General features: G+C 44.7%; 1 protein-coding gene across 7 annotated transcripts in view; it reads right to left on the bottom strand.

The window, feature by feature from the left end:
* The window catches only part of znf521 (zinc finger protein 521), an 86,053-nt gene that overhangs the window by 13,871 nt on the left and 56,130 nt on the right, over positions 1–16,052 (bottom strand). For all 7 annotated transcript variants that reach the window (XM_058622788.1, XM_058622782.1, XM_058622748.1 and 4 more), the window contains one exon: positions 2,278–2,409. In XM_058622788.1, the coding sequence (XP_058478771.1) occupies positions 2,278–2,409 (132 nt within the window). The remainder of the gene's footprint in view (positions 1–2,277; positions 2,410–16,052) is intronic.

Below are 16,052 nucleotides of genomic sequence, written 5' to 3' on the forward strand. Positions count from 1 at the left end.
ATTGGACTCCAGCTCTTGATAGAAAGCGATAATATTTTTTCCTGATTGTGTTTAAGATAAATTATTATAATTTTGTTTCATTTGAGACATACAGACTCATGCCTGAATTAACATTCCATGTTTTTGCATATGAACATACATCCAAGAACAGCCCCGTCCCTCTCCCTCCTGTCCACACATGTGGTACACTAACCTCCCTACATTTATTTTAAGTATATACTAAGTACAAAAATACAAGCCAAGGCCAGCTGCAAACGAGGGAAATTTGGCCGTGGCTCACGTAATTCAGAAAGAGAAAGATGAGAGAAAAAGAAGACCTAACAAAGTGTAGATATATGTACATAATCAGATACATTGGCATGTGCACAGGCAGAAAGATAAGCATCAACAAACAATAATAATACAAGAAATATGGAAATAACCAAGGAAGTTGGCATCGGCACAGGCACAAATTTACCGTTGAGATGAGAAGAAAAGAGGTGTGAAACTATACACTTTTAAGTTGTTTGCCTATACAGTAAATATAAAACTGGGTCCCAAATTTGTCCCTGGACCCTCTAAGAGTAATTTTCTTCAACTGCATTAAATCTCCCAATCATACAGACACTGTTGGTGGATTTTTTGGTTTCCAGTGTAAAATTATTAGCAGTGTCGTAAAAAAAAAAAAACAAACAAAAAAAAACTTGCATTCAGTTTAAAATCAATATTGAAGTCCAGGATAATGTCAGAGCAAAGCAAGACCAAAACATATGGGATACGTTGGCAGGGCTGTAATGATACAAAATACATCATTCTTATCATTACATTTCCTTTAAAACCTGTGAACTGCTGCCAATTAGTCCTAACACTTTATATGAAAACCTGAAGGAAGAGTTCTCTATCGATCCGTCTTTCACTTCACTGAAATTCTGGATAGTTCATTCCACGCTGGATGGAACCTAATGTATGTCTATACTAATTAAACAACATGCCGTCAGTTTATGGAATGTTAAGACTAGTGTCTTTTCTCTACTTTATGCCAGGCTTAACTTGAACAAATATATTCAAGGACAGCTGTCAGCAAATCTTTCAATTCCTCCCTTTCCTCTGAGAGTGACTTTAGTCTGTCTGTCCCCTGCATCCCCAACAGAGGGAGGCCTTTCAGTCCATCCGAGCCTGCCCTCCCCACTAGCACGGGCTTTCGCCCATCTGCCTGTCTGCTCTGCGACCGCTGTCCTGAGGGGGCACTCTGTCTCTCCCCTCCTTCCTTCTTCCTCCCAGCATCCCTCTCTCTCATGTGCTGTGATCGATATGGACGCGGAGGGAGAGGGGGGACCTGTCTGTCAAAGCCGGCGGTGGAAAATGAAGGCTCAGATGAAGAAGGCATGCTCTGTATATTAAATGCTCAGCCCCCTGTGAGGGATGGAGGGGGGGTTCGAGGTTGGGATATATCAATAGGCGTTTGCTAAAAGAGAGATAAGGCCAAAACAGCAATGAGGGGAGTACAATGGAAAAGAGAGGGAGTGGGTGTGGGAGGGGAAGGGATAAGGAGGTGATGAAGAAGTAAAAATGAGGAAGAAAATGATATTGGAGTAAAATGCTTAATGTGAGGCATTGATGTTAATTGATATAACAAGTGGAGGAGAGACAAATTAGTTTTTTTTTTTGGGGGGGGGGGGGTGGCAGGAAACACAAGAAAGGGAAATGAGCTGAGGAACTAAAAAGTGTGAGGAAGAGTAAAGAGCTGAGAAGGGAGAAAGAGTGAAGAGCTGAAGTTAACGACTTTGCAGATTTCATTATAGAGATAGTTAACCCTGTTGACACTGAAGGAGGGCACCATCCTCTCAGGAGGAGTCCGGTCCTTCCACCTCCACACACAGAGACAGATGAGATCATTACAGCTATCAGCACCACTGCCATCCACAATTAGCACATCTCCTTTTCTTTCCCCCGCTCCTCCATCCCCCATCTCCCCTCAGCTCACACTGTCTTCCCCCCTGATCTCTCCCCCCTCTCACCTCATGACACTTCTTTGGCCTTGATTTGGAGGCAATTTGACTAAATAAAAAGCCACATGCAGCAAACTACTCCCAGCTTCCGACGACCCGCTTGCTTGACCTTTACCAACTCATTTAGAACACATTTGCCGCTGTAACGAAAGACGCTTGCAACGCGAAGCTTCGCACATTTCATTTGCATATTGACGAAAAGTGTCTCAAAAAAGTTAACGAGTGCAGAGATTGTGTTTCTCAGTTGACTGGAACACAAGGCCATGACGCTCACATGCACAGTACACACCTGTAAAGCAGACAGGACACTTGAAAGTCCCTCCCATGCCCTCAAAGCTGTGCTCAATCAGGTGGCACTGAAGCTTCGCTGGTGAGTCGAACGACTGACTACAGAGCTTGCATTCGTGGTTCAGTCCTTCCTCTGTAGAGAAGAAACACACAAAAAAAACACAGAAACTCATAAGAGAGCAAATAAGCAGAGGGTGAATAGCAGAGGTCTCACTTTGTACATCTTTCTTCCACATGGAATTGAAATTATGCCGCAAAGCCTCCTGCCGGTCAATTTCATGATACGACAGAAAATAATATAACGTGTTGTCTGCTCCCATCAGGCATAAATTAGTTGACCAGCTGGGGTCCTATTTGTTCAGAGGAGGTCTTGCACTTTGATCATCACAAGCATCACCTTTTTGATTAAGTTACATGCAGCACTTTTTGATTTTTAGAGTCTACGATTTCAAATAGGGAAAGGGAAAATAGGAGGAAAAAAGACTAAATGAAGGAAGCTATAAATAATCTATAAATAATCTGTACAAGATGGGAAATGCATCAAAACAGACAAATAGTCTCTATACAATCATTACATTCATCTTCCTGCGAGGACACAATTATTTAAAATGGGTTTAAAATCTTCATTTCACACCAAGCAATCATCTCATGACTTCGGCGGTGTGCACCGACTGAAACAAATCTCCTTTTATGACAAGCTCATGTCGACATTTTTATACAGTGATATGACAGTTATTCCAATGGCACGCCAGAGTCCTAGTTTATCTGCTCAGCATTAGAATTCCCCACACATCTATTTTGACTTTAGATTACCTCAGCCGTGGCCAGAGGTAGCTTTAAAAAAAAAAAATGTTGTTCAGACTGGGAACCCGCATACTCATTTGCAACACCACGATGTGCTGACTCAGACTTCCAGAAAACTGCCCATCTCCAGTGCGTCAATAAACAGCCTATACAGTCTGCCATGGGGCCCGAGTAGTGCTCTATCAAACTGCTGCCAAGCCCAACATGGCCCACTACTACAAGAGGGTGGAGTGTATGCACTGGGGACTCATTGGAAGTTTATCCCTTGATCTCCACAGCCCAGTGCCCACTGCACGGGCCGTGTGTACAGAGAGCACAAACTCACCTAAAGTCAAACCTAAACTGCTGTGCCCGCCTCAAGTCCTGATAAAACCCAAGCAAAGGGTTAATTGAAGGTGCCTGTTTAATAATCAAGGCACTTCCTAGTTTGCAATACTTGTCTGCTCCCCCACCAACACTTTAATTTGGAACTTCTAGTATCATAATAACACTTAAAAGTGCAGTGTGTCATTTTTGATATTATAATTTGGCTCCTGTTTTGTCTTTGCGATGAGAAACAAGTAACATTATTTTTTTTTACGCCGCGTCCTTCATCTGAAAATGGACTCTGTCAGGCAATGATGGCAGACCTGACTGAGAGAGCATCTGTGTGTGCACTGGCAGTGCAGCGGTGGGTGGGGGCAAAGGACATTCATCACGTCAAATTACTGAATGACCAGGTTTTTCTAAGCAGTAGAATTCACTTTCTTCACGGGCACATTGAAGCTTTTCAGCCGTATCCCACACTGTTTGCAGCCGTGCCGCTTTACTAGCACAATATTGTTGTCCCCCAGTCATGTGGAGTTATCCACTACAGTTTTGAGTGGAAAAAGATTTTACTATTTTTTACATTTTTTTTACACTTCTGCATGATGAACCTTATAAAATAATCTAAAAAAAAAAACTTAGGCAGTGCTATGTGTATGTGTAAATGTTGGACGTTTAACTGTAACATATTAACACATGTTCTTTTACAGGCTGTTTTTGATAACATAAAACACGGTGTGGTGTGTACACACACACACACACACATACACACGCACACACAAGATGGTGTGTGGAGCATAAAAAAACAAGCTGTAAGTTGACAGGCTCACAGTCTGTATTCCCCCGTGACTGTCTGGCAAAAGGTAAAGGCTGATCAAAGCAACTCATTGTAGTTTGAAAGGGGAAAGAGTTGATGGTGTGTTCTGCAATCATGCATTCGACAGATGAGATATTCTGTAGCCGACACGTGTGTGTCTGTTGTTGTGTAGCAGCAGGCGTCAGCCAAAGAGTGGAAGGAGGGGTGGCACGGGTGCATCCACATAGACGGGTGAGAGGCTCACCGCTCGCTTTGATCACCATTCGGGTTTGTTATCCTTGCAAGAGTGTACACTTAGGTCAAGCCTGCTACAGGGTTCACAGATCTGTTGCTCTGCCATATGCGCAGCCCTCATTTGACCCTAGTGCATAACACTGTCCCTTTGGAGATCTGGCCTGCTTCATTATGCAGATAACGTTGCACCTGCCTGACTGACCTTGTGTGTGTGTGTGCATTTCTGTCTGTGAGCAGGTGCATCAGCAAAACGGCAACTAGATACAAATGTACTATGTTTCAAACATGAAGAATAAAGCTGTTTTTATTCATTTATTTATTTATCTGTTTATTTTTCCTGACTTCAAAAGTCCCATTAATAGTATAAAAACTAACATGTGTCTGGCTCTTAATACTCCCCCGCCCTGCTGTGGCTCTTGGCTCCAAGCCCAATCATCCCTGTTAAAGATGCAAACCTTTAAAAATGAGTCACAGACAGGCTCAGTATTTTCCAAATTACCGAAACAAATGTAAATAGCACATTCGTTGTGAATTATTGAGCATGGTTTTAATCCATATTTAGTGGATGCCATTCATGACTATAAACAATAATAGTGACTATTTATAAACTACTACTCATCGTGATACGTGAAGTGTGTCGTCCGCGCGGCTGTGTGACTCGTTGATGCGTTATATTATTGATCAAACGACCAACAGAACTCAACTGACAAATCACTGCTGATCCGGAACACATGCATGAAATATGCAGTGTGTAGCGATTCAGCTTTCTTTCATATAACCTAAGCTACAAGACTGCTAAACAAACAGGTGGAAAGAAACAGGGATTGGGAGAGCAATAGAGGATCTGACTGTGAGTCTGTTATGATCAGCCTGTGCAGTGCTGGGTTTCTATTCACCAGTGTAACAGGGGTTGAATCAGGCTGGCAGTGTGTTTCTTAGTGAGAGCCAAGGGAGGAAGTCCGCTCGCTCGCCCCTATAGCTGCCTCATTGGACTGAGGTCACTTCCTGTCGCTCCCCAGCCCTTCTGCAGCGCTGCCCAATCAGCATGGCCCTGCGTGAGCCCCCACCCCTCTCTATGCAGCGAGCAGACTCTGGATATAGTTACAGGGCCACAGGGGACTGTCAGCTCTCTTTCTCTGTCCTCATCTCTCTCTCCCTCTCCCTCCTCCCACTCCCTGTTTCCAAGTCTCCCGAGTGTTCTCCGCTGCCACCACCCTGTCCCTCTGCACTCCTAAGAAAATCCTTTAGATGAGAACTGCTCCTGTGCCTGCTCCCTCTAAGCATCCCTGACACCAGCAAAGTAAGCCCATCTGCATATCCACAGGGCCTCGCGTTCCTGTGGCTCATGGTTTATGTATTTCACAGCTCCTTAAAACACAAACGCTTAATATCTCTCCCATGTGGAGGACAGGAGAGGGAGAGAGGGAAAAACTACTCTCAGAAAGAATGGTCTTTATTTCTTTGTGCTGTTTACTTCTTCATCCAGGCTGAAGTTCATATGCTACTGAAGGTTGTTTGGGGCTCGCAGGTTTGGCTTGCATAGTTGAGTGTCTTTATGTAACGACGCCACAGCTGCAGCATATTAAGTTCTGTAAGTTCGAGGTGGTGGTTAAGGGTTCTTTGAATTCGACAGAGATGTCTTACTTTAGTTAAGAGCATAAATGCACAGCCATCAACTGACAGTGAGTAAGAGACTGAAGCTAAAGTAGCTCAAGACAGTCTAACTTTCCGATAATAGTGTGTAGTTAAGTATAACACTGGGGATTGCTTAATTAAACACTCTCCCATGGCTAATTCGCTCCAACACCACCACTGCCCCTTTCTCTATTTGACCAATTCTGCAAAGGGGCAGTTGGAATTGAAGGGAATTCAGGATCACTTCTAGCATTTTTTTTCCTCTGTAAGACAAACATCTCATACTTAGATTTACACTCCTCTCTGGAGTGAAGTTGATGGTTCTCTGAAGCTCACTCTTAACAGGGACCTATGCTGATTGTGTCGCCAAGGCAGCACACTCTCGCAAATGATATTAAGGACATCAATCAAGGCACTTCTTAGCGGAAAGTAATGCGTAAACAAGAGGGAGAACAAATTGAGAATATTTAATAGGCCAGAAAGGGTTGCTTTGGAAAAGCTGCGGACACAACAGCTGGATTAATAAAAGCTGGTCCAGTCAAAGCGAACAGGTCAGTATAGAAATACAGGCGCTGTGAAGTATCGAACCCTCGCCATAAAAATGGAAATACCTGTTTGAAGCCCTTCTGTTTATTATGAATTTCACCTTTAGCAAGAGTTTGCTTTCTGTTCCACCATCTGCCTCATGCAATGCAACATTAGTGCTGGAGTTGTGTGTTAATAAACCAAGAAGATTTGGTTTTTCAGTGGACTCACTGCTGTATATACAACCCACTACGGGACTGTGTATGGTAGCAGAGTAGACAGCTTCAGGCCTGTAAACAGTAGGTGGGTTTACTTCTCTCTTCTCTCTGCGGGAACTATCCATTAACAGATAATGGGGGGAAAATCAGAGTGATTAAGGCCCAGGGAATTATGGGTGAATACAAATTGACTCCACCTCCGTGTGGTGTGCTCTCTTGAGGTAGAAACCCTGCTCATGAGAAACAAACTCATTTCAGAACTACTAGAATTCCCATTAAGGTTTGAATGCAGCGGATGGGGGTAGGAAGGTGGTAGGTGGGAGCGCAAAGGGATGGACTCCCCCTGGACCAAAGCTGATTGGAGAACTAGTGCCTGGGGGGAACATTACTAATATCTATTTCCTGCCTCCTCAGTTTGAGAAGGACGGAGTGAATCAAGTGCAAAATGTTGAAATTAAAGCACAAGATTTAATCAAGGCACCTTCAAATTTCACCCCATTCTATCAAACAGTTAATATATTACACATTTCAGCGGTGACGAAAATGTATTTGTGTGCTAATAAAAGCAAAGGGATTAGAAAACTACGACGGCATGAAGGGAGATGCTTTAATTTTTTCTGTGTCTAGCCTGTAGGTAAAAGTGAGGTGGGAGAAAAAGACATGTACTGTAAAGATCAGCTCAGCGAGGTACCAAAGCTCTTGTGTCATGCTTCCAAGTTCAGTGCACGCCTTCTAACCTCCAGAGAGAGAGAGAGAGAGGAGGATGGGTGAGGTGAGACTGTTGGCTGTGACATGTCAGAAGTGGTGGCGACGCCCTCGCACAGCAAGAGCAAAGGATTCTGGGGGAACACGTCTCTGGAAGCATGTCAGCTCTGATGCATGGCAGCTCGTTGGAGGTGCTAATCAGAGCAGGGCTAGGCTCCTGCTAAGATCAGCCACTCTGCGCCTACATTAACCGCCTCACAGCTCCCCATGGCTGCTGGGCCGGAGGTAGAAACACCAAACTGACAGGTTTCTGTGTCGAGATAAACATGCGTAACGCGTGAACGGATTTTACAAAAGGTTTAGTCGACTAGAACACATTTTTGGAGTTCAGGAAAAACAAGGTGGACACAAACACGAGGACGCTATTCTTCTCCATAACATATACACACACCGAGCAGACATTTCCAGTTGAGTTATTTTGCCACGAGTCCCTGCATGTAGACTTCGTTACGCGGCGAAATAAAATAGCCTGCATCATTATAAAAGTATGTTTTGCCATTTTATACAAAAGGAAAACAGATGTGTAAATGATACATTAAGCCATGCATGTGCCACTTAAATGGAATCTGGTATTTATTAAGAACTTGCTGTTTTCATCTGTAGCATGCGTGGCTCACATTAGGTAAAACACAAGTTTATGGACTGAGTTGTCTAAACATGGCAAACAGTCACATTACGTCAAACAAAATCAGAGGGAAATTATATTAAATTTGATATTTTGCATTGCTCCAGCCTGGTTCATGTTACTGAATAATTATTATCCTGTAACAGGTAAATTGATGCAATGTCACTCCACTCTGTAGTATAAGTAAAAGAAAAAAACTTGACTGGCTCATTGTGTGTTTAAGATTTTGTTTTAACCCTAATTAATTGCCAAAAGGATAGTTGTAGCTGCGAACCCAAGAGAAGCTGTTTGTTGTTTTCTTTCTGCAAGTCCTGTTGCTACCACGGATGCTTTGAGAATAGTCTACCATTTTGTGTTTTGCCTGGTCCTGTTCTCACATCTGAAACCCACAATGGCTAAAAGTCGGTCAAATGAACAGTGTGTAGGTCACAGAGGCAGTGGAAAGAAAAAAAAGAGAAGGGAGAAATCCACAACAAAGGCAAGCGCTGAATACTTGTTAACGAATGATGTGTAGGCGCTGCAGCTGCAGGCAGGTATGGAGGTCCAGTGGGGACAAACAGTGCAGGCTACTGAGATGGATTGCATGGGAGCGCCGGACCCCCTGCAGCCACACAAACACCATTCTACACTGAAATGCTCTAATTTACTCTACACATGCCTATTCTAAACTGCTGGGCCTTTTCTTGTTCGAGGGAAATAAAGGTCAAGTGGCTACACCCTGACCTCGAAGATGCTCGGCGATGATTGTTGTGCAAAATGAGAGCAAAATTACAAACAAACAAAGAAACGGCTAAATGGGCAAAGGGGAACTTCTTGGCAAGCAAAGAGGGGAGAAGAAATGAGGTGTGAATCAAACCAGAATCTCAAAAGAGTGAGTGGCCTGAATATAAAAAGTTAATTATGGGCACATGCCCCTTTTTTTTTTTTTGCAAGCCTCACTGCGGCATTGTCAGACTGAGGTTTGTGGCTCTATGGGGTCTGCGGTCCACACAAAGGAACAAGGAAAGAGAGCATTGCAGAGAGGCCCCTTGGCTGGGCTCGCGGCATGGAACACTGTACAATTAGCCAGCCCCTGCGTTCTGCTGGCTTATAATTATCAGTGCTCGCCTTAATTGACTCCCTTAGCCTGCTGCAGAGGGACAGCCCCATACCCCCTTCCCCTCTGCTCGACGCAGGCCACCGAGCGCCATGCCGGGCCCTCCAAAGTCATTTAGAAAAGCGCTCATATTTTCGACACAAAAAAAAGGGGGAACATTTGGTGAGAGAGAATTCATCATCAGGTGTCTAGAGGTTTTCCTTAATAGAAAAGCTGAGTCCCACTGAGTGCACTCTGTGTAGCGGCCAGCCACGCATGCTCAGGACCAGCAAGCCGCCATTCACAGCAGGCCACAAGACATTAGCATAATTTTATATAACACAGGCACCCGCGCTGGAAATTTAATATATCTCAGCAAATACGAGACAGGCATTTTGCATAAATTTTTTTTTTCTCTTTCTCTCCTTCCTATCTCTGTGTCCTCATCCATGTCTCTCTCCTGTCTTGTCTTCATCCTGCCTCCTCTCTCTCTCTCTCTCTCTCTAGTGCTATGTCTCTCCTTTGCCCCCGCCCTCCTGCACAACCACCCCGCTTCCCTCGCCCCATGGTGCTGCTCTCACTAGGAGAGGGGAAGTTCATTACCTCAGCTAAATCAGAATTAGTCCCTTCATTTTGACGGGGCGAACTTCATTAGAAAGGCCCTTCCTTAATCCAGCAGGGAGAACTGATGAATCTACATGGGGGCAATAATTTGCTTCACACAGCACATTCAGCCGCTTCCTCCACACTATTTCTTTCCGCCATCTATCTGGCTTTATGTATTTGTGGTTCCATTTTTATAAGATCTACAGTGAGAAACCTGAGAAAAGAAAACACCTGCATATAATTAACTAATGGCAGCAGAGAGGGTGTAAAGAATGACTTATGCTGTTTGGAATGTCCCGCCTCCCCAACAGGCTTCAGGGCCTCTGGAGCAGCCATAGCTGACTTGGCCGACACTCAAACACAGGCTGAGTGAGTTCGGCCGACAAGGCTGCGTCTGTGGGTTTGAGGTAACTACAACATTATTTTATGAGGCCATGATTAGCTTGTGGTGTTTAGGATTCACAATTCGTTAGATAGACGGAAAAAAAACATACAAAAGGACGCACATTTTCTGAGAGTAGTGTTATTCTCTTTCAGAAATCCAGGCAACACACAGTTTCCCGAGGATTTCTTAAGAGACAGGGCTTCAGCAGTGGTCCAGATTCTCAGAACAAACTAGAGAGCAGAGAGATGTGAATCAGGACAGACAGCCCCTGACTGCCATACCACAGTGCCTGGTGTCAAACAGATGTGCAGCTTGGCAGCTAAGCTCCCCCAAAAACAGAGAGTCCACGGATTCCAGGGTGGCGTTGACTCGTGCTGCTCCCCCCCCCCACCCGGCCCCCACCCCCACCACTCCACCATCCCCCTACAGTCCCAACTCCCCCACACTGTGCCCCTGCCGTCTCCCTCCCTCATCACTTCCACACAGGGGTCTCCTGACTGGTAATCTCGTCCCTAGAATGTGAAATCTCCGACAGCGATGCTCCGTACTTTTACCCCCTGCCTCTGTGGCTGATGGGTAAATTGGAATGGCGCACCCTGCTGGTGCAGAGAGCTCTGAACAGACAGCAGTACACACATGCTGAGGCGCTCCTTGCACACTCTGTCTAATATAGTGGACATGCACACTCTCTCCAAGCTGTAATATTCATGCACAGACACATGTCCACCACGCACGGATGTACACAAACCACACGTACCGCACAGTCACACACTCACACAGGCTTTAGGTGAGTCGCATACGCAGCCTCATAAGCACACATGCAAGGTAAGTGTTCCATGCACGATCTGTTCACCCTCATCTGCATAAAGATTGAATTTATGATAAATAAACAGGTATAAGGCAACTGAGTCAATGTTACAATTTAAATGTGCATCATCTGGAATGGCTCAGCTTGGGTCCTGTTACACAAACTGCACCTGTTTCCATTATTTGCATTATTATTATTATTATTATTATTATCATCATGTACAATGTTCCACAGAACAGAAAAAAAAATGCAAAAATTTAATCAAGAATGAGCTAACACGCTAGGTCCACAGCATGTCAAATGAGCACCGTCAACTTGGTGTTTTTTAATACTATGCAACGGCACAGAGCAGAGGCTATGTTTTATTATTATTATTGTTAATTTTTCAAATGCAGCCAGGCATCAGAACAGGATTTCCCAAAGGGCTGGTTTAGGTGTCCGAGGCTTCCACCCCTTTGCCTCTGTCTGTTTTTCTCCTCAGTCAAATCTGCGAAGCGTGTGTGAACGGTTGAGTCCACCCTCAAATCACAGGGACGTCGTGAAATAGTCAATGGGACCTGAAGGGGCTAAAGATCAGTGCAGAAGAAGCCACAGAGGCCTTCTTGTCAAAGGCAGTGCTTTCAGAGGGCCAGGGGTGAGGGGGGAAGCCAGAGGGAGCGAGCCAGAGACATGACATACATTTCATTACAGTTAAACCAACTGTGGGTTCAAGTCAGAGCCCTGGATTTCCAATGGCATCTCAAAGGATGGAGTAAGTGGAGGTATAAGAGAATGATTTTCATAAAGAACACAATGGCTAGGTGGACAAAGGCAGGCAGTTGGATTAATTGCTTGGGGCCTTGTTTGAATATTTTTTTTTTTTTTCAAAGTAGTTAAGTTTAATGCTCAATTTAGTGGCGCACTTGACTCTAGTGAAACATAAATGCCTAAAACAAATTCAAATCTCCAAACTCTAACTGCAAGTAATGGAATAAGTAGAATATTATTGATATTCCAATTTCACACAATGTATTCATTTTGTAATTTCAGTTGGATTCAGCATAGAACCAAAAGATAATCCTCTTTCTTCCTCTCTTCTATTTTCTGCCCATAAATACGAGAGCGAAGAAGAGATAACCGTACCACTCACGGGCGTGCTCAGAGTGGTCTTTACAGCAATAGCTCTCCTGGTCTTGTAGAGAGACTACTTGTCCATGTCAGAAGATACTCTCAGAAATGCGAGGCCACATCTCTGGAGAGGCGTGCAAGGAGCATGCTCAGATGTGGGCCCAGGGTTAAAGGAGAGCTGCCGAATGGGCGTCGTGTTGTGCCCAATTCTGTGCAGAACTCTGTGCAGACCCCGCTGCACTGGATCTACATAATCCCTCAGCAGCGCACTGTAAAGACAATTGCCGTTGTCACAGCAACATTATGGAAAATATAATTTGCAGTCTAACTACTTTGCTTTACAAAGAAATGTCTATTTACAATTCCTTGGAGTATTATTAAAAGGGCTATAGAATTACAAAACACTATTATTACGGCTCACTTGGGGGGCGCCCTCGCTCATTACGCTTCTAAGACATCGTGGGTTTTGATTATTCTATCAGCTTCATTCTCTTATTATAGTGACAAACTCCTGCTATTTTGTTGCCAATCTCCTTCCAGCTGTCATATCTTTCGAAAGATCACAAAACCTTCAAACACATTCGTGATATGTCTTCAAATTCACCAGACATTGCTTGATTCCCCTATTGAATTTGCGGGATTAACTTGAGGAAGAAACGTCTCATATTTCTTAACTGGTTGCTATGTCTGACATCAGAGTGTATGAGACTCGAGCATAGTGGTATTGTCCAGGGGAGGGAACCCTCACTCTAACCGTCAGCACTTCTCCAAGTGGGACAGAGATGATTAAAACACACCATGGCTGTGACTGACAGACTCCCCACCGCTTATAGAAGATGACATGTCTCCAAGAGACACAGAAAAGCACCTCCTCTAATTTTAACTCTGACTACAACACTGCGCCCCTCAGTCAAAACCCACAATAAACAGCCACGCTGAGATTCTTAACCACATTTGAAGTGATAAGAACTAAACAGAGAAACAAGTTTAAAAAAACAACAATAGGGAGGGAGGAGACAAAGGGGCTGAGATGGCGCCATTTCCCTCTGGTGCACACAAACAGCAGGAACCTGTGAGCTTGTGACAACACCTTCAAACATTTCTGTTACTTTCACAGAAATATCTGATGTTGATGCTCCAATGTGATGCTTCCGCAGCAGTCTCGTCCCAGCACACATTCGACTTGGCAAGCTCTTGGTTACCAAAAAGGAAAAAAAAAAAAAACACCCTCCTAACTGACTGTTTGACATTTGTCATGACAGGAATACAGTTGAGGGGGGGGGGGGGGGGGGAGAGAAAAAAAGAGAGAGAGGTGGGAGGGGGAAGAGGAAAATGGAGGAGGGTGATCAATGTGTGAAATTTTATGTGTGAAAAAAATAATTTGCCATTCTCTGGGTTCGTTGGGAGTTTTTTTTTCATGACAAGGGGTATGGGGGGACGGGGGACCGCGCAGGGGGGGGGGGGGGGCTTCCTGTTATTGTCATGTTGTGTAGCGAGCTCAGGGTTGCGTACTAAATGATTCACAAAAAAACAGAATCTTTTACATTGGCGTCAGCAATTCAGCCAGGCGCCCTTGTGGGGGAATTCTTTTTTGTGTTTTTTATTGAAGTCTGCACTGAGTGCGCCCAAAAGCTCTGACAGGGGGCCCCCGAGGGCGCTTGTCTTCACCTCCAAATCATAAGATGGAGAGATGATGCTCCCTCTGTGCTCTCATTTATACCCCTCAACACTCCCTTTTCCACACAGATCCACAATCCTGCCCTCCCCACCCAAAAACTTAAACAGGCAGAGAAGAAAAGCCTTTCAGTAATACAGTCCCTACAGATTTCTCTACGATCGCTCTGCGCTGTTGGAACAGCTGACAGGCTCGCTGTGGCGGGTCCATTCCCCATGGTCTGTCAGACTTGGTGCTACAGCATGACAGTTAGTACTTCTTCTCTGGGGATGTGCCACCTTTGCCTGCTCCTGTGTGCCCCCCTACATGACAAGCCCCTCCACTGACCCCCAAAAGCTATTTGGCATTGCGCAAATTCCTTCTGCAGGTAGGTGGAAGTCTGGGTTACGTGCCCCCCATGCATCTTAACCTCTCATATTCTTTCTGGTGATTTGTATGCCCATCTGAGGCTCCTGGCACATTCTGACTGTAGGGCTGGACCAGCGAAAGGGGCAAAAGGGGGTGAGGGAGTTGTAAAAGGGTTGGTGTAATTTGATCGGAGGGCACAGCTGCATAAACAGGGGTATCGAGGAATTTCTGTCTGGCCGATGGAATTGACTTTGCATGAATGGCCCCTCTTTTCCCCCTCAAAATAGGCCATTTTCCACATGTCTCAATGAATATGACAAGCTCTCCAGCAATAAGAGGGTAACAATGAAATTGCAGCAGCAGCACAAGGCAGACTCAGTCTTCTCTTGAGCTGTGAAATTCTCCCTCACCCTCTCTGCCTGTCTTTGCTAAAGACCTCATCCAAGTCCTGTTGCCTGACCTGTCAAAAGCAGCACCATCCTCTGTAAAATGCCCGAACAAAACAAACCAACAACCGCTGGCAGGGTCAGAGGGCAGCTGCTCTGGGTGCCCGGACTCTGACGGGCCTTCTGATTGGCCGAAAGGGCAGTGAGTAAAAAGGAATCTTTTCAAAGTGAAATCTCCAGCTGATGGCTTAGAGCTCCACACCCCACAGTTTGTTTTTCTTGCCGCTGTCAGTAGTGTTGCCTGAGCCATTTGGAAGGATTAGAAAAAGTGGGGGAAGGAAAAAGAAAAAAAAAAAACTCAACTGTGCAGATCATGTGTATGGTAGAATCTGAGTGATGGCTCCCGGACCCCTCAGAGAGTGATAAACCTTTGACCTTGACAGCCCCCCGTGGTGACCCCTGACCTCTGGCTTTGTGCCACAGACACAGTGAGACAGGTGCAGGCAGGAAAGTGACCACACCCCAACTGCACTGGCCAAAATCTCCCTCATCTTGACCTGACTGTCCTGATGCTCTGGACTCAAACTATGTAAGAAAAAGAACTATCACCAAGCGGCAACTTCTGCTGCAGAGGAGATGACTATTTGTATCGGAAGACAGCACACCAGTGTTGGGGATCGCGCGTTACAATAGTAAGGCTTTGGAGTAGTATATTGCTTGTGGAAACAACATTTTCCTGTAATAATATTGCTTTTATGATAACATGTGTCGCATCACATCCACCAGTTGAGCTGAAATGGTGGAATAATAAAGTAGCGAAAACATCTGCGCCGTCCCCGTCTTGGTCGCGTGCCACTGCAGATATGAGGCGCTCGCGGCTTTGATCACGGGTAGTGGCAGAATGTTTTGCTACGTGGCTGTCATTCACGTCCTTGTAAAACAATGTCAGCAATATTTTCACACGTCTAACCAAGCAGTTATTTTTGCTTAAACCCAACCAAAGTATCTCTTCATGGAAACAGCATGTTAAAAAAAAAAAAAAAAAAAAGGGTTTTCCAGCAGAGTTCAGAGGACTGCACTCCGAAGCCAGTGCTGTTTTTGGGCATTGTAGTCCCAAACTCTGAACCTCATAACCTGGTCAGGATGAGGTTGTCATTTTACGGTTTCTCTGATTTAGATTTGCAGATAAATAAAACGGTTCTGTATGTTATTCTAGGTAAGTCTAGTAACAGAACCGCCAGCAGAGCACAAATGTGCGGCACGGTGACTTTAAAGAATTCACAAAATCATTTTGTTTTCATGTCGCGTCTGAGATGAACAGATACTGACATTCATGCTGAATAAAATCACACCATCCGACACTGAGGGAAAGGATCCTATTTTTTGCAGCTGTAATAAAACATAGATTCATTAGTCTATTCCCTGTATTACAGATGGTCACATTTTAAATATAAAAT

This window comes from Solea solea, chromosome 1 (genome assembly GCF_958295425.1).
Source record: "Solea solea chromosome 1, fSolSol10.1, whole genome shotgun sequence".
Lineage (NCBI taxonomy): Eukaryota > Metazoa > Chordata > Actinopteri > Pleuronectiformes > Soleidae > Solea > Solea solea.